Source organism: Acartia tonsa, chromosome 1 (genome assembly GCF_053477335.1).
Source record: "Acartia tonsa isolate MP-2025a chromosome 1, ASM5347733v1, whole genome shotgun sequence".
In the NCBI taxonomy this organism is placed as follows: domain Eukaryota; kingdom Metazoa; phylum Arthropoda; class Copepoda; order Calanoida; family Acartiidae; genus Acartia; species Acartia tonsa.
In genome coordinates this window covers 14,888,608-14,910,277 of record NC_137260.1, presented here as the reverse complement: position 1 = coordinate 14,910,277, position 21,670 = coordinate 14,888,608, and the positions used below count along the sequence as shown (strand labels likewise).

The following is a 21,670-nucleotide window of genomic DNA, read 5'->3' as shown; positions in this document are numbered from 1 at the left end:
TATTAACCATTATTTGATGTCAAACACTTTGCTACGGCAATTAAATTGACAATTTTGGACAAAAAGTCAAAGTGATATTTACTAGTTTTGTTTTGACTCCAACTGATCTTCCTTATAGGAATGATTATATATATATATTAAACACAAAACACTATTTTTCCTATATTTAGGATTTTCCCCCATTTTATTGAAAAGCTAAAACATAGCATAATAAACCTTTAAGAATTTAGTGGCATTAAGATATCATTAAACAGAATATCTGAGTCTAATTTAATGTTTCTAAGATCTTTAAACAACTAGACCTAATTATATTACTTATAGACCCCATGATGGTTCAGGCTATTATATTTGTAAACCTAGGTCGTTGATGGTTCAATGCTGTTTATTTGCACTCACCCTATCCATTCAAAGCTTAGACCCTTAATACTAAGGGTACAGCCGCTAATTAAATATATGACCTAAAAATAAATTCGAATGTAATTTACATGTCTGAATTCTAATTTATACTTTTCAGTATTATCAGGGAGGAAGGGAACAATAGTGATTAAAAATTAACGTCCATTTTTCTTCCCCAAATAGTTATTACAATAGAATACATATGTAAACAAGGATGACAACATCCATAAAAGCGAAGCACTGAAACGGTAGGACAAACGGACACTAACACTTGTATAGTGTCAGAACTGAATAATCAGAATATAAATGTATAAATGTCGAAGCAAATTTGTAAGTAAAATTGTTGAAAAACTGCTTGATACAGAATAATGTTTATGGACATACTTACATTTTTTGGACTTGATTATAGAGTTGCTTCGCTTATAATATTGAACTTTGTTGTCCCAGGAATCAGCATACCAAAAATCAGATCAATCGGATTATTAGATCACATAAAAATTTGTTGTTAAAAAAGTAAAAAAAATCAACATGTTTAAAATGGACGTACGGACATTCTGGTAATGATTATAGAGTTGCTACGCTTTCTAAATCTTACCTAACTACTACAGAAATCACCATGCAAAGTTTGAAATCAATAGGACAATTCCAACTTGGCTAAATTAGCGAAAAAAAGCTATCCGTTACGGACGGACGGACGGACATACGGACGGACGGACCAACCCTAACTATAGAAAAGTTTCGCTTCTAAAAAATGATGGAGGGAGTTTACTCCCTTTTATCTATCCCTATATCACTGGTGTATTTTATACATGAATTGATTACATTTATATTCTAGTAAAATGATTAATTATGCAGTATACGTCATTTCAATGTTATTACAGCATGTTGTTTCAAAATAAATTATCTATCTATTTTCAGAATTTATTACTTATGTAAAATATCTTTTAAAAACTTCACTTAAAATACAGCATTATGGACAGTAGAGAAAATCGGCGACAAAACTGTTTATATTTAAATGAAAAACTACATTCTTCATGTAAATGGATAACAAGGGATAAATCTATTATAAGAAATAAAATTACCCCTGTTAAAGATTGAGATTAATGTTTAAAAGGACTCTCCACAGAAAAATCAACTTTGGATTTTTGAAAATCTAACCTGAAATTATTATTCTCTGTTCAGTTTTAGGCATTTTTTGTTTTTGTGGCATCGCGATCGAAGCCCTTTGAAATTTTTTACCTCCTTTAAGTGAATCCTCCCGCCATTTAATTTGTGCTGCTTTAGTGATTTTTAGCTTCTATTTTTGCCGCCGTTGCCGCATTCATCGCCCTTCTCCGCCGCTACTTCGCTGTACGTCGCTTTTTAATACCTGCTCCCCTCTCCCTTGTTCAGAAATTAAATGGAGGCTGAGGGTGTTGTGTATAGCTACGTACGCAATGTATAGCGGAGTAGCGGCGGAGAAGGGCGATGAATGCGGCAACTGCGGCAAAAGATGGTTATATTTGGCGGAGGCGAACACAAAATGGAGGCGGCAGGATTGTCCAGTCAAGGAAGAGGATAAATCGTAGAGCGGCCGGTTGCAATGGAGCAAATGTTCTTTAGCAGCGAACATATATTGAGTGGAGGAAAGTGTAGTATATATTGTTATAGCGGCAGTACAAATAGGCGGCGGACAAAATTTTCAAAGGGCTTCGATCACGATGCCACAAAAACAAAAAATGCCTAAAATTGAACAGAGAATAATAGTTTCAGGTTAGATTTTCAAAAATCCAAAGTTGATTTTTCTGTGGAGAGTCCTTTTAAAAAGTTTGGCATCAACCACTCGAAATTTTATAAAATACCCAAAGTCTTAAATCCAACATTAGAGAGAAGGTTTTATATAATTTTGGGAACTAGTAAAATCTACAGTCAAAAGTACCCGGATTCCCTTTATTGAAATTTTGATCCTGTTTAAAGTTTATTGGTGTACCCCCCCCCCCTTTTTCCCCATTTATTTTGAATTTCTTTTCATATGTCCTAACCCTGCTGGGCTACCTTGTGCCTAATATTACCTAATCTGATTTGCTCTTTGGTTATAAAGAAGCAAACTATAAACTACTCCTCCACTTATTTTCAATTATATTATTAAAAAATATAGTGAACTTTCAGTACTCGATAGGGTACTTTATGGAAATTTCAAAAAAGGTAAATTAATTATATGTACTTTTTTTTCAGGCCCACACACCAACACTAATCTTGGGAAATATTGGGTTTGCCAACCTGCTTGTCTCCTTCCTTGCTAAACCAATTTCAGCTGTGTACCTCAGCTATGCCTTCTCAACTAAACAGATGCAGGTAGTAATGTTCCAATATGGCTTAGAAAACGATTGATATCCGCCGTATTAGAACAGGTACTGAAAAAACATGTATAGCATCGTATTACTGACAATTTTCCATGAATATTACAAAAATAATCATAAAATCATTACCAGTTTTCCTAGTTAGGGCCTTCAGTCCTCGGAGCTTACAAAACTGGTTTTAATCTTATAATTTTTCATTTTAATATCCGCAGAAAGCGATTAATGATACAACTTTTAGAAACACAATTAAGATAAATATATGTACATTCTTGGTGCACTGAGTGTCTGCCATCCTTATTAATCAATAACCAAAATGGTCCAATATCTAGCAAAATATAAACTTTTTAAAACTTAAAACTAGAACGACCTACCGTTATATAATAGTTTCCATAAGTTTTACCTTGAAAATAGTTTTGGTGTATCCATTAAAGATTGTCGAAGGCTCGCCGCTATAACATTAAATTCTTCTTATCAAGTTTTCTTAGAGTTTGTTACAGGGACAGGGATGATCCTAAAAGAAAAAGGAATGAGGGGACATAGAACTGTAAAGTATATTGTTATTCAAAGTTTCATAGATAAAAGCTCTCAAAGAATTGGCTTTAAAACTTTTCAACCTCAAGTTGTATTCTACTTAAGGAATAATTGTGATTACTACCACTGTTGGTGTCTTATCCCTTGATATCCCTGATAGGATTGAGTGTGGCTTGTAGGTATACCTTCTTGGTTTGACGCGGGAATAATACTTATGTAGTAGTGGCCGCGGATTTCAGCCGCTGTGAGTTAGAATATTACGGCAGTGTAGGCAGACGTGGACAGACCTTAATATAGAGGAGCCTTGCTTCTCTATATATCACCAACAATAACTCAAATACCTTTTAAGTTGTTTATTGAATGAAAGTCTAAAAGTTACTAGCTATAATACACAATAACAATAATAACAAGAATTTAGGGATAGATAATAGCAAATACATAGGTTTAAACAGAAATATTAGCTCCATACCTGGTAAGGGTGGACAATCAGAGGGATAAATCAAATGTACACAATGGGGTTGTCACAAACAAATAATTTCTGAGCAGGGGAAGGGGTTTACAATGCTCCGCCCCTTTCTTAGTGGGAATTACAAAGACAGACCCAAATTGGAGCGAAGCTACTCTACAGCTGGGAAAGAAGGGGGGAAAAAAATCCCAAGATTCCATATACCTGTCCCTGTTTGTAAAGTTTTCAGATTCTTGTTAAGTTTAAAAGTTTCATGGAACTGATTTTTCTCTTCTGACCTATTACACGCTAAGTAGGAACATACTTTTCTTGATACAAGAAATTTAAAATTCTATATATGAATATTTTTCGCCATCGGTGCTACTCTACACCTCCCTTTGTCAGTTAGCCTGTAACAATTTGGAAGAAATTTTGTTTTCTCGTATTGACAATAAAAAAAGAATAGATAATATGTAAAAAAAAAACTTCTACTTAATTGTTTGTTCATTTAGGTTGGTCTTGCATTCTGTACATTATACAAGCTCACCTACCATACAAGTTGGGTTGTTCTACCTCTTTCCATACTTGCTTTGTGTTGGATAGGTATGTTTTAATTTAATTTTACAAACTCACCTACCATAAATGTTGGGTTGTTCTACCACTTACAATACTTGCTCTGTGCTGGATAGGTTTGTGTTTAGTTATTCTGCAAGCACACCTACCAGACAAGTTTGGTTGTTGTACCTCTTTCAATACTTGCTCTGTGCTGGATAGGTTTGTGTTTAGTTATTATGCAAGCTCACCTACCAGACAAGTTTGGATGTTGTACCTCTTTCAATACTTGCTCTGTGCTGGATAGGTATGTGTTTAGTTATTATACAAGCACACCTACCAGACAAGTTTGGTTGTTGTACCTCTTTCAATTCTTGCTCTATGCTGGATAGGATTGTGTTTATTTAATTATACAAACTCACTTACCATACAAGATCACCTACTGCTCTTGATAAGCTGGATAGGTACATAAAAGCTTATACTTATTATATATTGTTGTTCAAACTATCTTGGGGTATAGTCCCTTTCGTGACAACGCCTCTTAAGGGGCGTTTCATCGTATTTTCATAGTAGCTTTTGATAGGTTATTCTAGGTTATTTTAGGTTAGGTTAGATAAATTTTTCGCAGGGTTACGCAATTGGCCCTGCAGGGGCTAGAAATAGGAGAAAATCTACTGTGGAAATACCATGAAACGGCCCTTTAAGATGCATTGTCACGAAAGGAACATTACCCCTTTTCAAATATGATTAATATGGATTTTTTTAGGTATACAGTCTGTATGTACCCGCCGACGATATTTTATGCGGCGTAACAGCAGTACTGAGTCCTCCATCATTGATGCAAATGGAGAAAAGATTCGAAGAGTCAGGAAAAGAAATAAAATCAACTGCCAATATTTCCACACAAATTGGATTGGATAGATATTTATTGTAGTTTCATATTAAGCTTGTAAGCTGCTATTCTATCAACATATAAGGATATTTGTAAAACCATTGTTTGAATATATGCTAGTAATTCAACTATTAGTGCAAATGTTAAATCTTATATATTCGTAAATATAAGTCATTAAAACAAAAAACTATTTAATGATACATATTCGAGATAACCATTCATATTGTTTGTCATTAATACGGTCCTAGTTTAACAGGAATCTTTTATTTAATCTTCCCTCCTCATGGTGTTACAATTAATACTTTTTTTATCTTGTTGGAAAAAAATGTAATTGTTAATTTCTTTTTTATTAGAAAAATGTATCATAGGTAATAGAACATGTTTTCCTTTCAAAATAAAAAATCATCCATTTTTCTCGCTATAAATTTTTAATCTAAGTTGATTTTATCTGGTTTACAGAATGATTCCGTCTGCCCGCCAAAAGGTACTATTTAGTTTGATTTATAAAATTTCAAAACATTTTCGGTTGGTCTGCAATGTACTCTAAGGTCGTTCCTATTATTAAAAATCGAGTTAAATTACTTTCATTGATTTTTCCTTCAATCCTTATACTAAAGTAACAGGATGTTTGTCTGTCTGTGTGTCTGTACCGAAGGATCTCGCTAACCGCTGAACCGATCGGGTTCTCCTAAACAGGGTAGTCCCGGGAAGGTTTATAACTATTTTCTTGGGGGGTGGGACACCCCCAACCCCCCCAAAAATAAAAAATACCCCCCCCCAAAAAAATAAAAAATTTTCGTTTTTTTACTAAAATTAAAAATGATAGGGGGGGGGGGGGCACCCCCCCCCAAAAAAAAAAAAATTTCAACCCCCCAAAATATTTTTTTAAAACTTTTCTTTTAAAATCTAAAATAAGAAATTGGGTTATCAAATTCGACTCCCCCCTCCTCAAGTGCCCCTAGAGGCCTCTAGGGGCGTAGCCGCTAGTACTTATTATAAAGTAACAGAATGTCTGTTTGTTTGTTTGCTTGTCTGTCCGTTTGTCTGTACCGAAGGATCTCGCTAACCACTGAACCGATCGGGTTCTCCTTAACAGGATAGCTTCTCATAGGTCAGGGGTAGGTTTATAGCTATTAAAGGAGAGGGTACCACCACCCTCCAAAAAGGAATCACCAAAAAAAGAAACGTTGCCTAACGGATATTTTTGGTAAACAGCTAAAACAAACATAACTAACCCCATTTACGGTGAAAACAAGGATGACAACATCCATAAAAGCGAAGCTCTGAAACGGTAGGACAAACGGACATTAACACTTGTATAATGTCAGAACTGAATAATCAGAATGCGAATGTATAAGGGTCAAAGCAAAATTGTAAGTAAGTTTGTTGAAAAACTGCTTGATACAGGATAATGATTATGGACATACTTACATTTTTAGGACTTGATTATAGAGTTGCTTCGCTTATAATATTGTACTTTGTTGTCCCAGGAATCAGTATACCAAAAATCAGACCAATCGGATAATTAGGTCACATACAAATTTGTTGTTAAAAATGTAAAAAAAATAAACATGTTTAAAATGGACGTACGGACATTCTGGTAATGATTATAGAGTTGCTACGCTTTCTAACTCGTACCTAACTATTACAGAAATCACCATGCAAAATTTGAAATCGATAGGACAATTCTAACATGCCTAAATTAACGAAAAAAGCTATTTTAAAAAGTAAAAAAATCAACATGTTTAAAATGGACGTGCGGACATTTTGGTAGTGATTATAGAGTTGCTACGCTTTCTAAATCGTACCTAACTACTAAAGGAATCGCCATGCAAAATTTGAAATCGATAGGACAATTCTAACATGCCTAAATTAACGAAAAAAGCTATTTTAAAAAGTAAAAAAATCAACATGTTTAAAATGGACGTGCGGACATTTTGGTAGTGATTATAGAGTTGCTACGCTTTCTAAATCGTACCTAACTACTAAAGGAATCGCCATGCAAAATTTGAAATCGATAGGACAATTCTAACATGTCTAAATTAACGAAAAAAGCTATCCGTGACGGACGGACGGACGGACCGACCCTAATTATAGAAAAGCTTCGCTTTTAAAAATACTTTTAGTAAACAGCTGATTTTAACATAAATTGAAAAGAAGGGACGTAATTACTAGTATTCAATAACTTAAATACATTATTGATTATTTGACAATTTTCTTTAACATTACATAATCCTTTCCTATATAATTTATATTACTGAGTTTACCTATCCATGTTCATGCATAGACCATTATCATAATTAACTAAACTTATACTGTAAATGAGCTATTAAAAAAGTTAAGAAAATCGTGAATACAAAAAAGTTTGATAAAATTATGCCCATGGTATCATGTCGATAATATGATAACATACGATAAGATTACTAGATTATTTTAAAGAATAAAGAACCATAGGCTGCATTTTTGTTTTAAAATTCACAATGAAAGTTGGTCATCTGACTTAGACAATATGTATCTTGAAGAGTTGGGAATATAAAATAGTTTTTTTTTTCATTTACCCGTCCTCGATATCCCTGACTGAACTCCTGTTGTGTAAATGAGCTATTCTTGATTAGTTCTTCACAAGGTGTTCAACCAATTCTGCAAATTTGTAATTTTGTAATAGTTAACGTTTCGTTTAACTTAAAAAAAAATATGGTACTCTTTAAATTAGAAAATGAACTTTCATAATCTATCAGATACGAAAATATGACATTAGTACAAAACTTACTAATGTGCTATTTGCAGAAATGAAAAGAAAATTTGTGAATTAAGGGAACGCCTTTGTTTTCTCGGCATAATTTATTAATAAGAAAATGTTTATATTTATTCATACATAATGTATTTAACTATTCATTCTACAATAGATAGAAAAAAAACACAATTCTTTTTTTATCAAAAAGGAATACTTTTTGCCTTTGTTACATTTAAATAGGGAAGTTTCACATTTAATGAACAGAATTTCTAAGTTGACACTTGCTTCATAGTGGAAAAAGTTATTTTTCGCATTATGTTAAAGACAGGTTTCTGCTGATAATAAAATGTAAAAGTATAAGATCAAAACCAGTTTTGTTGGCCCGATGCCCGGAATAGTTATTTATCGCATCATATTATAGACAGCTCTCGCAGATATTAAAATGAAAAATCATAAGATCAAAACCCATTTTGTTAGCCCTGATGCTATACATGATTTTTCAGTATGGCAGCGGATATTATTCGGTTTCGCAGCCATACTGGAAAATATATTAAAAATGACCACAAAGTCAAATTTGTATTTAGGGAATCCTAGCAGTGATATGGGCTGTGTCCACCATGTATGGTATGATGGCTTCTTTTCCTGATAAGGTAGAAATTCTTACTGTTGTTTGTGTGTGTGTGTGTGTGTGTGTGTGTGTGTGTGTGTGTATGTATGTGTGTGTGCATGGTGGGGTCTACTTTGGTACAGTGATATGGGCTGTGTCCACCAGGTATGGTATGATGGCTTCTTTTCCTGATAAGGTAAGAATTCTTACTGTTGTGTGTGCGTGTGTGCATGGAGGGGTCTACTTTAATATAGTGATATGGGCTGTGGCCACCAGGTATGGTATGATGGCTTTTTTTCCTGATAAGGTAAGAATTCTTACTGTTGTGTTTGTGTGTGTGTGTGTGTGTGTGTGTGCATGGTGGGGTCTACTTTGGTATAGTGATATGGGCTGTGTCCACCAGGTATGGTATGGTGGCTTCTTTTCCTGATAAGGTAGAAATTCTTACTGTTGTGTGTGTGTGTGTGTGTGTGTGTGTGTGTGTGGGTGTTTGTGCTTATATCATACTATGGTTTGAACATAAGGTAGGAATTATCTTACATTTTACACGAATAAAAGAAATACTTTGGTCCCCTGTCCCCTTGCAGTGGTAAGTTTTATGTAGTTAGGATAAGGTACCAATTCCAAGACAAGAATTTTAGAAGTTTTAAAAGAATCAGGTTGTCAGACAAACCGTTTTTCTGAACAGTAATCTTCAATGTGATATTCTTTTTGAATACCAATATCATAGTTTTATCAATAATGTTGCTAATATCACAAAAGTATACTAAGTACCAATAAAAAGTTTTTAGAATCCCAAAACAAAACTATTTGACTTTCTTTAACATTCTTGTATTAGATTTTATAATTAATTATCAAAATCTTGTTATTTTTTCATTAGAGTAAAACACTAGAGGGAAGGGTTAAATAACTGTATCTCCCCATCGCAACCGTCTTGTGCATTGCAACCTTTCTATTGGGTCATTGAAAATCAACCGATGGTATCGCTTATATTACACAGCCAAGTAGCAGAAAATAATTTTGAAACAGACGAAAGAGGTCTTTAAAAATGAAGGGAGGTAGTTGTCTGTATATACATCTATACTATAGATTTGTTATTAAACAAACTAAATATCAAAGTCGTCCAAGAGGTATGGCTAAAAAGGGGTGCTGAAGTTGCAAATACAAGTTACTCTAAAAAGCTTTGATGTCTATTACAAATAAGTATCAAAATCGTTCTCCCGGGATGGGTGAATGATAAGCATTTACATGTGAAAATGAATAAATATGCAAGATAGGATTTATTTGTAATGCATTATATTGATTTCCAATCCTATGGGAGGCATATGCTTTGAATAAGCTTATAGGATATACATAGATAGGATTAAAATTAGTGTTGGACCAGATACATATTTAGCCAGATACCGGATATCTGACATATTTGTAAGTTGACCCTACTTCTAAGCAATTAATCTAATAAACCATTACTACCATTTGACTTACTTCTACTTCCTCTAGTAAGTAAAACTCAAACTCAAATAATGCTTGTGACGGTTTGTTAACAGGGACTTTTGTTTATAATATGAAAGATTATATTGCCGGATATCAAACAAAGTTGGATATCCGTCGCAACCCTAATTTAGATATTCAAAATTAAATAGTCAAAACATTATTAATTGTATATATGTTAATCTTTATTGTCCTTTTAATCCTTATAGTCACAGGAATTATCATACATTTAGAAAAAAATAATTGGAAGATTATAAATGTATATAATATATAAATCTTTAATCAGAGTTAACCATGGTACGAAGGAACAACCCGATATACCAACGATATAAAGAAACTTCGCATTTAAAAATAAATTGGCAATATGTGCCAATTTATTGTGCAATATATCTTATAAAAATAAACTCGATAAAATAACACTTCTTTAGACACGTAGAAATTCTATGTAATTTTTCTTGTGAAAAATAAATTTGAAACTAATGATTGGACACATCTTCTTATACTGGTATTAAACACATATTTATTACTTTAGGATTCGTCGGTGTGGTAAAGTTTTAAATATTTTTTCAGAAGGGTTTGAAATGAATTAAATCAGCATATAAAAACGTTTCAAATAGTTGAATTTATTGTTATTAAAGATAACATTTTGCCTATTTCATTTTGGAATCAAATATCAAATAACAATTTGACACTAGAAACGTTTACATGGACTTTTTATTATTATTTTATTCAATATTATTTCTTTTAGTAGCAGAAATCTTCTTCCAAAATTTGAACTTTTATAACTTTTAACATAATGTAATATTTTTTTGTGTGACAATATTTAACTTTTGTTGTCCACAAATTTCTCTATATTTGTACAGATTCAGACAGATTTGTGTAATTGTATTTTCTTTTCTTTACATCAGGAGAATTGTACAAGTTTATATAAATAGTTCTAAATTGAGTATTTATTTACCTAAATCTATCTATCTATCTATCTATCTATCTATCTATCTATCTATCTATCTATCTATCTATCTATCTATCTATCTATCTATCTATCTATCTATCTATCTATCTATCTATCTATCTATCTATCTATCTATCTATCTATCTATCTATCTATCTATCTATCTATCTATCTATCTATCTATCTATCTATCTATCTATCTATATATCTATCTATCTATCTATAATTTTTTCTATCTATCTATTTATCTATCTAGGTATTGGGAGATGAACTTATTCCTGCCACCCCCTCCTCAGATATACACAGTAGACCCTTACTACAGGAAAATAAATCAACATTAATTCAACTGTATTAAATAGAAAACATTAAAAATGATCTTAAAAACAAGCATAATAATACTCAAAGTAGTAACACTCTTTTTAGGCTTACTTTATAAATGTATATTCACTTTAATATTTATACTAGCCTTAGCCTTGAGGGAAGGTGTATGTTAACTTCAAGTCTTAGTCTTAAAAAGAAAAATTAAAAAAGAAAATTTCGGGGAAGGAGGGTATTTCTTTTAAAGTCGATTTCTCTTGGGAGGGTGGAAGTGTCATAACCCCAAAATAATTATTAACCTTACCTGGACCTTCACTGTTAAGGAAAACCACATCGGTCCAGATTTAGCGAGATCTTTAGATAAAGATAAACAAATATACTGTTACTTTTTTTATAAATATTATTATTTTAATTTGTTGATATTTTTAACAGAGAAATCTTACAAGCACAACTCTTAGTCCAGTTACAGTTACTTATTTGGATAACACAGGTAAAATATATTCTCGTATTCATTCGAAACCGGTGAATTAGAACCGGTTCTCATCCATACGAAAAAACACTATGTCTAGCATTGTATTACAGTGTGTTTTTTTTTATGAGAACTTTTTTAAAAGCAATTTGACCCCACTTATAGTTATCAGAATTTAATGATTAATGGCTTATTTTCTTCGTTTTTTAATGCAATTAATAAAACAACAAAAAAATATTTAAGTTTTTATTAATAAAGTAGAGTAAAATAAAAAAATCGAAACCTAGGTGTCAACATCTAAAAATGGTTTTAGCGCATTTTTCTTATGCTCAAATATTCAATCTTTTGCAAGAATGGCTGCCAAACACTTCAACTGTTGAGATATAGAGCTAAAAATGTATACAGACACTATCAAGGACATGTACTAGAACATATCAAAGTTTGAAGGTCATATCTCAACCAGGGAGGGAGTACTGGCCCCCCAAAGTCGACTACAGAAAATTCAATTTTTTTCTTGGCATAAGAAAAATGCGCTAAAACCATTTTTAGATGTTGACACCTAAGTTTTGAATTTTAGATTTTACTGTACTTTTTAAATAAAACTGAAATATATTTTTTTTTGGTGTTCTATTAATTGCATTAAAAAACGAAGAAAATAAGCCATTAATCATTAAATTCTGATAACTATAAGTGGGGTAAAATTGCTTTCAAAAAAGTTCTCATAAAAAAAACACACTGTATATTCAGTTTCTACGAAAATTAGAATGTACAATTATAAGATTAAAACCAGTTTTTTTTGCCCTTGCTTTCGGCATCTCGGAACTAAGAAAACTGGTTTTAATCTTATAATTGTACATTTTATATCCGCGGAAAGTCGAAACCATTTATATTCTCTGGATTGAAACCGGTTCTCGGTCATACAAAAACTCATATGAACATCGTATTACAGACAATTCTCCATAAATATTAAAATAAAAATCATAAAATTTATATCACTTTTTAAAGTTCAGGACTCCTCACCTCGGGGTTAACAAAAATGGGTTTAATTATTAATTTTTATTTTTAATGTCTGCTGGGAGCTATCTTTATATAACTATTATTTCTATATATATATTAAAAGTGTGGAAAAGTCTCCAAAAAGTGTTGACACCCTGGTAATCGCTGTGCAGTGCACGCAAATGATTATTTTACTTAATTAATTCAAGACGATTTGACTAAAACAAAACAGTTGAATAACTAAATTCAATGATTATATAAACACTGCTTTAGATTATTTTCATTTTTAGCAAACCGGGTTTAAAGTAAAACAAAAGTCATCCTACGTATTGTATTATAAGATTACTAGCGGCTTCGCCCCTAGCCTCTAGGGGCTTTGCCCCAAGAGGTGATAAAAAAATTAAGGCGAAATTCGTTAAAGGACCAAGGAAATCTTAAGCAAAAAAAAAAATGGGGGGGGGATTTTTTTTGTTTTTGGGGGGTTGGGGGTGTCCCACCCCCCAAGAAAATAGCTTAAAACCACTACAGGACCAATAGGTATATACCCTGAAGAGTAGAATCCGATCGGTTCAGTGGTTACCGAGATCTTAAGGGACAGACAGACAGACAGACAGACAGACGGACAGACGGACAGACTGACATCGTTCTACTTTGTATTATAGATGTCTACGGAAATGCAAATAAATGTCTGATCTTAATAAAAAATGTTATAATGATGTTTATTAGTTCGTACATAATTCAATTGTAAAAGTTCTTGATCATGTAAGGAAAACGAAGTAAAGGATTTCGTCGTATTTTAACAGTAGCTTTGTATGCTTATTTTTGGTTCGGTTAGGACAGGTAAGTGTTAATGATTGCCCCGCAGGGTTAGATCTCCCTCTCATTAGCAAGAAATAGAAGAAAAGGTACTGTGAGGATACGACGAAACCCGGTACTTTCCATGATTAAAAGTTCTGTATGAACCATATATTTCTCAGTGGATCAGCTGCAAATAATTCATTGATATAATTAGAAAATGTGTTTTTTGTACATAAAGTATATCTAGGTTAACCTTCTTTAATTGTGTAAATTTATACTAAAACAAGGATGACAACATCCATAAAAGGGAAGCTCAAAGGTATAACAAATGAACATAAAGGCTTAAAAATGTCAAAAATGTAAACTTATTGGACATTCTTACATTTTAAGACTTTATTATTGAGATGCTTTGCCTAAAATATTGTGTCTTGTTTTCCTAGGAATCATTTTTTGTAAAATCAGGTTAATAGAATAATTGTATCAAAATATACGTCAAGTAAAAAATTTTCGAACAGTATGAAATAAGATGGACGAAAATCTTCGTATTTAAAAATACTCCATTACTAATGGCTGATATATTTATATTCACTTTATCAAATATTTAGATTAGTTCTCTAAAAAGCTTTGCTTATGTAACATTTTACATATCAGTACTTCAATACATAATGAATATATTATTGGATAATCTTTCCTATTTACTCTGTGACAGAATCCAATTTTATTTTGTCATTAAATGTATAGCAGAGTAGAATGTGATTGGAAGTAGAACAAGGATGACAACATGTATATTTAGCGAAGCTTTATAAAATCAAAATAAACTTATGGGGTAGATGCAAGAACTTAAGACATATGTATTCAATAACAGTTGAGAAAATTACATTTCTGTGCGCGCATTATTGGGGGCATTGTTGGATTACATATTAAATTTAAAAGAAGCCACCAAAAAATGTATATTCAGAGAGTCACTGAGTCGATTCTCAATGTTCAGGGGAACTAATTAAAAATCTCTATCTCTAATAACAACCGAAAAAAATTACAATGTACAGATATACCTTATTGAACTATAGAGTAGCCCCGAAACAAAAAAATAGATTGAAAAGTTACATAACAAATATTACATGTGATCGAATATAATGTATTCGTGTAAAATGATCTCATTTCATACGTTGTAGAGATTTGATACAAAAAAATAATTCTCGGTTATATATCCACTCTTCAAAACTTGAATTCAATTTAATCATTCACCAAAGATATCATTAAAAATTCTTTTTGTTTTTTTAATACACAAGCAATAGACCCGTGTCATCATATATGAGCACTTCGGACCTCATGACTTTTGGTATTATTACTTATCCAATAACCACGGAAGCTAAGCTTTTCTATACTTTCGGACGGTCCATCCGTCTGTAACGGTTAGCTCTTGTCGGTAATTGTCATATCGATTTCAAACTCGCCATGGTGATTTTTCTAGTAGTAAGGTACGATTTAGAAAGCGTAGTAACACTAAAATCATTATCAGAATGTCCGTACGTCCATTTAAAACACGTTGATTTTTCAATTTTTTGACAACAATTCTGTGATATAATTATTTAATTCATCGGATTCTGGGAATACTGATTTTGGACAACAGAGTACACTGTTAAAAGCGAAGCATATCTATAATCAAGTCCTAAAAATGTAAGTAAATAGAATCCTGTATTTAAGCAGTAATGCAACAAATTTAGTTGCAATTTTGCTCAAACTTATACATTTATATTCTACTTCTTACATTCTCTAAGTGCTTTGACTTAATGGATGTTGTCATCCTTGTTGAATAATTTATTATTATTATCTATTTATAGAAGAAACAAGTATTAGGCCCGGGCCAGCGATGAGAAACCCAGACCTAACCACGTGTCCAATATTCAACATGCAGGAATCACAATCAATTAATCAAATTATATAAACATAATGGATATATAATACGTGGATATTGTAAGAGATAATTGCATTCCCTGATAAAATGTTTCTCCCAGCTGGCTAATTTAATGATATACCTAATTTTTGTACACGTATTTCTTGGCTCCCTAAAGCAATATTTTTGGGGAAAAAAAGAATAAAAAAGTTTAAATTATTTGTCTTTTTTTGTGATTTTGCTAATCACTGAACTGATATGGTTCTTCTTTACAATGAAGCTTCTTATAGGTCCAGGGAAGATTTAAAACTATTTTGGGGGAGGGTATCACCACCCTCACAAGAGAAATCGCCAATAGAAAAAAAAAATTACCCCCCCCCCCCCCTCCAAAAAAAATATTTATACTTTTTTAATCTAAATTTAAAAAAATTGGTTTTGGGATTCAACTCCCCCCTCCTCAAGGACCCCAAAGGTCTCTAGGGGCGTAGCCGCTAGCATATATATATAATAGAACCAAACTACACTTACATAAACGTAAATATTACACAGTACAGTACAAGATTTCAAGAAATCAAAGTTAGAAATTGATTGGGTCCAAGAATACAAGCAACAAGGTTATAAGATTAAAATTGGAACAATAAATGTTTAAGCATAGATGTATAATCTAGACAAATATCTGGCCAAAGTGATGGAGGTCCTTTTGTCTGCTATCAAATTGCTTTCTGTTCTTTTATAGGGACTTAAATGAAATTAAAGCAAGATTGTATTTACTTTTTCTATTGACAAATATTATTATTTGACAATGTTTTAAAAATCTACAAGTTATGAAGTTGATTTTCTATATAAACAAATAGACACACATATCATATGGGATATAAGCCTTTGAAGAAGTTGTCATACACACTGGAACTTTTTTAGTTACATTTGTAAATTTAAATTTCTTAAAAACTTAAAGTAAAAATATTTTGCAGTGTGCAAAATTTTCAACCAATCATTTCTATCTGTAGAAGGAAATTTTTTTCATCATGAGCGATGTACAGAAATTTATCGCCCATTGCCTTATCCATTAAGCTCCTTGATAATTTTTGTATTATTCAAATTGTTTAAAATGTCTATAAGGAGCTCACTGTGACTGGAACACAATCCTTTGAGACCTAAAATCCGATTAGTCTCTCTTGACTTTAGAATGTGTGTGTTGCAGGCAGAGGGTAGAGACAAAGCCAGTTTCTTTAATTTATAATCTTTAGGTTAAACTTTAGGGTCACATTTTAGTCGATTATTGCCCATTCCGTATGAATAGTTGCAATAGTAAATGTATAAGTATAGATGTATAACCCAGACAACTACCTTGTCAAAGTGGGTAGAACCCTTTCGTCTGCTAGCGAATTGCTTTGTGATCTTTTGAAGCGATATGGCTGTATTTTTTTTTCAAAGCTATTGGCAGATATTCCAAGACCAAATTGAAAGTCGGCACAGAACGTTACATTTAGCTAGTGCTTCCTCTATTATTTTACCTTATAATATAATGCAATAAGCTGTCAAAATACACATTTTCTTACAATTTTGGAAAAAAGCATAATTTCGTTAAGAAGGTTCAACATTATAGATTTTTTAGGTTATGTAGGATGTTTTGTAGGCTTTAATAATTTGTGAATTATTATTAACAGGATGTCTATCTGTCTCTCTGTGAGTTTTAATATATTTTGAATCTTTTAAAGAAGAGTTTTGTAGGGTAATTGGTACTTAAACTGTATTAAAATGTTGTTCGATGATTGGATTGTGATACAATTGTGCAGGAGAGCGCCTTGGATAAGATACAGCTTTATCTTTCTTTGTATCTCCCACTTTTTCTAGGTAAGCAAATTTCAATTATCTTTTAGGTTTTAACACTAAAAATATAGGTGTGCGTAAAAAGGTACCAACAATCTCTCAAAAGAGAAATATTGAGGTCTCCTTTTTTCTCTAACTCAATAAATAAAACCCCATGTCGAAACCCTGTGTACGTTAATAAACAATAATTTGAATAATAATTTTTAGTTTTAATCAGATGAGAAAGACGACATTTACATTTCTTGCCCATTGATGTAATTTCACTTTTCTACTCTACTTCTTTTTGTCCGTACGCTGCAACTATTTAAGATAGATGGCTGATATTTTGGTAAGGATTCTCTATATACTAATAAGTATCAAGTAGAAAATTTATTCGTTATAATGTGGTAATACGACACCCATACGGACAGGCCCAATACAGAGTTGCTTCGCTGTGACTTATGATAACAAACCCACCGCACTAATCCTATTATATCACTATCCATCTCATGACCGCTGTTAACCCCGCACCCGGCGGTCAAACTAAGCCTGCCTAAATGTGGGGAGGGGACTTGAACATGCAATTATCACGAGTCCATCATGCACTTATATAATCGGGAGGCACTGCCTCCCCTTTTACCACCACTGCCCCCACAGCCTGTCTACCGTCGGGCGCTAAGCCCTAGCGCCCCACACCCCCTTCAAACCTAACTATTGTCATATTTTTGTTGTATATATATAGTAAACATAACTTGTAAATATTATTCAGTTTAAATATATAATTCTGTATGATTGAATCCTGCTTGTTTGTTTGGTAGAATACTTAAAGGCTAGGGCCCGTTGAATCCGAACTCGTTACCCTGTGGGCCGAGTACGCTCGGCTTACCAGAACTTGGTGTCAGCGTGTTTCAATCGAGCCTTACAGAACTAGCCTATTCTACCTCTGATTGGACCCTTTGGCAAGTAAGGGGACAATCAGCCGCCAACTGAGAAGCCAACTGACCCGTGAGACGGCCTTTTTAGGTCGAATTTCCATCATTTTGAACGCAATATGTGGGCCTCTGGCCTACGGCAAGCAGATTTAGCCTGCTAAAAGCGCCAGTTAAGACGCTTTGTCCGTGTCGTGTAGGAGTAGCGCTAGGTGCGCAGCCACGGCAACCGGATAATTTAGCTCAGACGGCTACAAAACTGAGTCTAAATTGGCAAGTGTAGCTGGGACAAGCCCCAGGACACCCAGGCCAAACCTACGAGACAGACAGCTGTGTGCTGGTCTCCCTAAGAAGGCAATGTGTGGCTGCGAAGCTTCAGCACACAAGTAAGCCCTACCACTGCGACGGATAGCAGATTTTGAGCCACAGGCACGGCAGGACGGGACATTCCCTGCCGCTGTCTCCCAGGATTCGAACCCGAGGCGCTGTAGGACGGGCCATTCCCTGCTGCCATTTGTCGGGATTCGAACCAGCGGCGCTGTAGGACGGGTCATTCCCTACCGCCGTCACCCCTCTGAACCTTGCAGGACGGACATTCCCTGCTGCCAGTGCTTCCAGAATCACACCTAGAGCTCCTAGTGATAACAACACATCATTGTGTATAAAAAGTCAACCAAGTGATAAAAATATAAATATAAAATTGTTGACCAAGTGATAATTAATAAGCTCTAGTGATTCGAAGCTACAGTCTAAGCCACCATGGTAAGCGATACCACCATAGCTGCGGTGCGGCCAACACCAAAGTTTCTGCCAACCCCAGCCGAACGAGAGGCCCCCTTGTCTCAAGGGCAGGACCTCCACTTCCCCTGCCATATCAGGGTGAGGTTTCCTACTCCTGACCCTGCCCAGCATGTACAGGTTGATGCCATGGTTGATTCTGGCAACCGTGTACCAGGGTCTGCTGTAATTTCTGAGCACCTCATGCACGCAATGGGCGTGCAACGCATGTTGATTCCGGACAACACCCAGATCCTGACTGCTAATGAGGAAGGCCAGCCCCTCCAGGTAATTGGAAAATTAAAAGAGTTATATATGGCAGTTTCACACACTCTTATACTCCATCTATACCACGTGACTGTGGTCCGGAATCTCTCCCACCCTCTTAACTTGGGTGGGTATTTTCTCAAGGAGTTCGGAACTAGGCTCTGTTTCGACATGCAACCACCTTGCTTGTGGGCGCGTGGGGAGTTTATCCCACTCCGTGGCGTCCCCATTGACCGGGAGACAGCCGAGAGAGAGCTAAGCTATGAGGGGCCTCTGCCAGGCCCCCTGCCTGAGCAGCCGCGTGTGGTTGAGAAAGGCACACACTGGGTGGACGCTGAGCTCAACGCATACAAGGGCGCTAACCTGCTAGCCATGGGGTTGCCCCCAGTGCCCAAGGTGCCAAGGGAGAGCCTGCCAACAACGTTTCCTGAGATTGCCAGCCCTCCAGAACCAATCTTCTCCTCCGACATTTTTATCAACGGCCAGCCGTGTCCACCTGGCCCCCTCTACCTGGGACCTCCAGCCAGTCCACCAGCCAAGCCCGAGTCCAGACCCGTCAAGTCGCGGTCTGATGTACCCGGAGCCACACTCAACTCTCAGGCCCCAGCCTCTCCCGGCGCCGTGCCCGTCAAGTCGCGGCCGGACGCCCACGGAGCCAAAGCTGGACCCAGCATTTTGGCCTCTCCCAGCACCGAGTCCGTCAAATCGTGGCCGGACGCCCCCGGGGCCAAGCCTGGCTCCGACACGTCAGCCTCTCCAGAAGCCGAGCCCGTCAAGTCGCGGCCGGTGGGTCCCGGAGCCAAGGCTGACCCCTCACCAGCCACGTATAGGCTGAGCGCTGTCACTCCAACTGACGGTCCACCACCCCAGCTCCGCACAGCCAAGCGGGTGGTCCTGCCTGGCCGCGGGGTTATGGCAGTCCCTGTTGAGCTAGTAGGCCATCGCACCAAGGATGCCATTCAACTAGCTGCCCCAGAACAGAGGTTTGGGGAGGACCTTGTTATTCCAGAGGGCCTGTATGCCCACAGGCCTGGCTCTGCCACTGTGTTTAGAGTACTGGTGGTCAATGAGGGGGAGGTGCCCCTCTTGCTGGATGCTGGCCTCCCAGTGGCAGGGGAGCTGGTCAAACCTGACATTCTGGAAGTCTCTGATACGCCTCCCCCGCGTCTCCACTCGGTCCAAGAACCTGCTGAGCCTATAGACATGCAAGAGTTGTGGGAGGCCTTGGAGATGGAAGACAATGAGTTCCTACGCAAGGACCCCTTACTCAGGAAGGAGGTCTGGACTACGTTGTCAGAGTACAGGGACGTCTTCTCCAATTCTACCCCCGGCTGCACAGATGTGGTTGAATTGCAGCTGCGCCTCAAGCCAGGGACCCAGCCGATCCGCCAGAGATTTAGGGATCTGAACCCGCGGCAAGAGGCTGAACTGGAGAAACAACTGGACACTTGGCTGCAGGAAGGAGTCATAGAGCCGTCGGACTCCGCCTGGAGCAGCCCCCTGGTGCCCATCAAGAAGAAGGACGGGAGCACCCGCTGGGCCGTCGACTACAGGGCCCTCAACAAGTGTCTGGAGCTGGACAGCTACCCCCTGCCTAGGATCCAGCAATTGGTGGAACGAGCTGGCGGGCACCGTGTCTACAGTGCTCTAGACGCGGTGGCCGCATACTACACCATCCGTGTGTCTGAGGATAGCCGGCCCTGCACCGCCTTCACCACCCCCAGGGGCTTGTATCAATGGAAAAGGATGCCCTTTGGCCTGGCTACGGCACCGTCTGTCTATTCCAGGTTTATTGCAGGGGTCCTAAACCCACTAGGCACAGCCAACCTCCAGTCATACCTTGACGACGTCCTGACCTTCCACCAGGATACCTGGGCCCACCTGGCCAGGCTCCGAGAGGTCTTGGAAGCCCACCGCAGGGGAGGGATCCGCCTCAAGCCAGCCAAGACCAAGTTGTTCCGGTCCAAGGTGGATTATCTGGGTCACACCCTCAGCCGAGAGGGGATAGCCATGCAAGAGGACTATATTGACCGCATCTTGGACTGGCCAGCCCCTAGCACCCCCAAGGATTTGCTGGCGTTGCTGGGCTTCTTTGGATACTACCGCCTGTTCATCCCAGAGTATGCAGACCTCACATATGAGATGAATCGGCAGAAGACGGCCAAGGCCCTAACCTGGACACCTGAGATGGAAGCCCAGCTGCTGCAACTCAAGGACAAGTTCCGACAGGCCCCCATCCGAGCGCCGCCCAGGTTTGATTTACCAGCAGTGTTCCAGCTCACCACAGATTTCAGCAGCCGCGCCATCTCTGCCATACTGAGTCAATGCCAGGAGGGCAAGGAGAGGCTGATTGCCGCCGTGGGGCGCAAGACAACCGACCCTGAGACGCGCTACCCGTCCTGGAAGGGAGAGATGGCCGCCATTATCTATGGGATCCGAAAATTCCACGGCATCTTGTCCTACCGCAGCTTCCAGAT

At 36.6% G+C, this 21,670-nt stretch overlaps 1 protein-coding gene across 1 annotated transcript in view; it reads left to right on the top strand.

Moving 5' to 3' along the window:
* LOC145326513 (uncharacterized) overlaps positions 1-21,670 on the top strand; it is a 41,545-nt gene that overhangs the window by 5,653 nt on the left and 14,222 nt on the right. Inside the window, exons 3-11 of the mRNA XM_080169887.1 lie at positions 2,611-2,730; positions 4,224-4,314; positions 5,030-5,132; positions 5,615-5,639; positions 8,474-8,539; positions 11,193-11,258; positions 11,687-11,744; positions 15,359-15,434; positions 17,210-17,265. Of these exons, the coding sequence (XP_080026013.1) occupies positions 2,611-2,730; positions 4,224-4,314; positions 5,030-5,132; positions 5,615-5,639; positions 8,474-8,539; positions 11,193-11,258; positions 11,687-11,744; positions 15,359-15,434; positions 17,210-17,265 (661 nt within the window). The remainder of the gene's footprint in view (positions 1-2,610; positions 2,731-4,223; positions 4,315-5,029; positions 5,133-5,614; positions 5,640-8,473; positions 8,540-11,192; positions 11,259-11,686; positions 11,745-15,358; positions 15,435-17,209; positions 17,266-21,670) is intronic.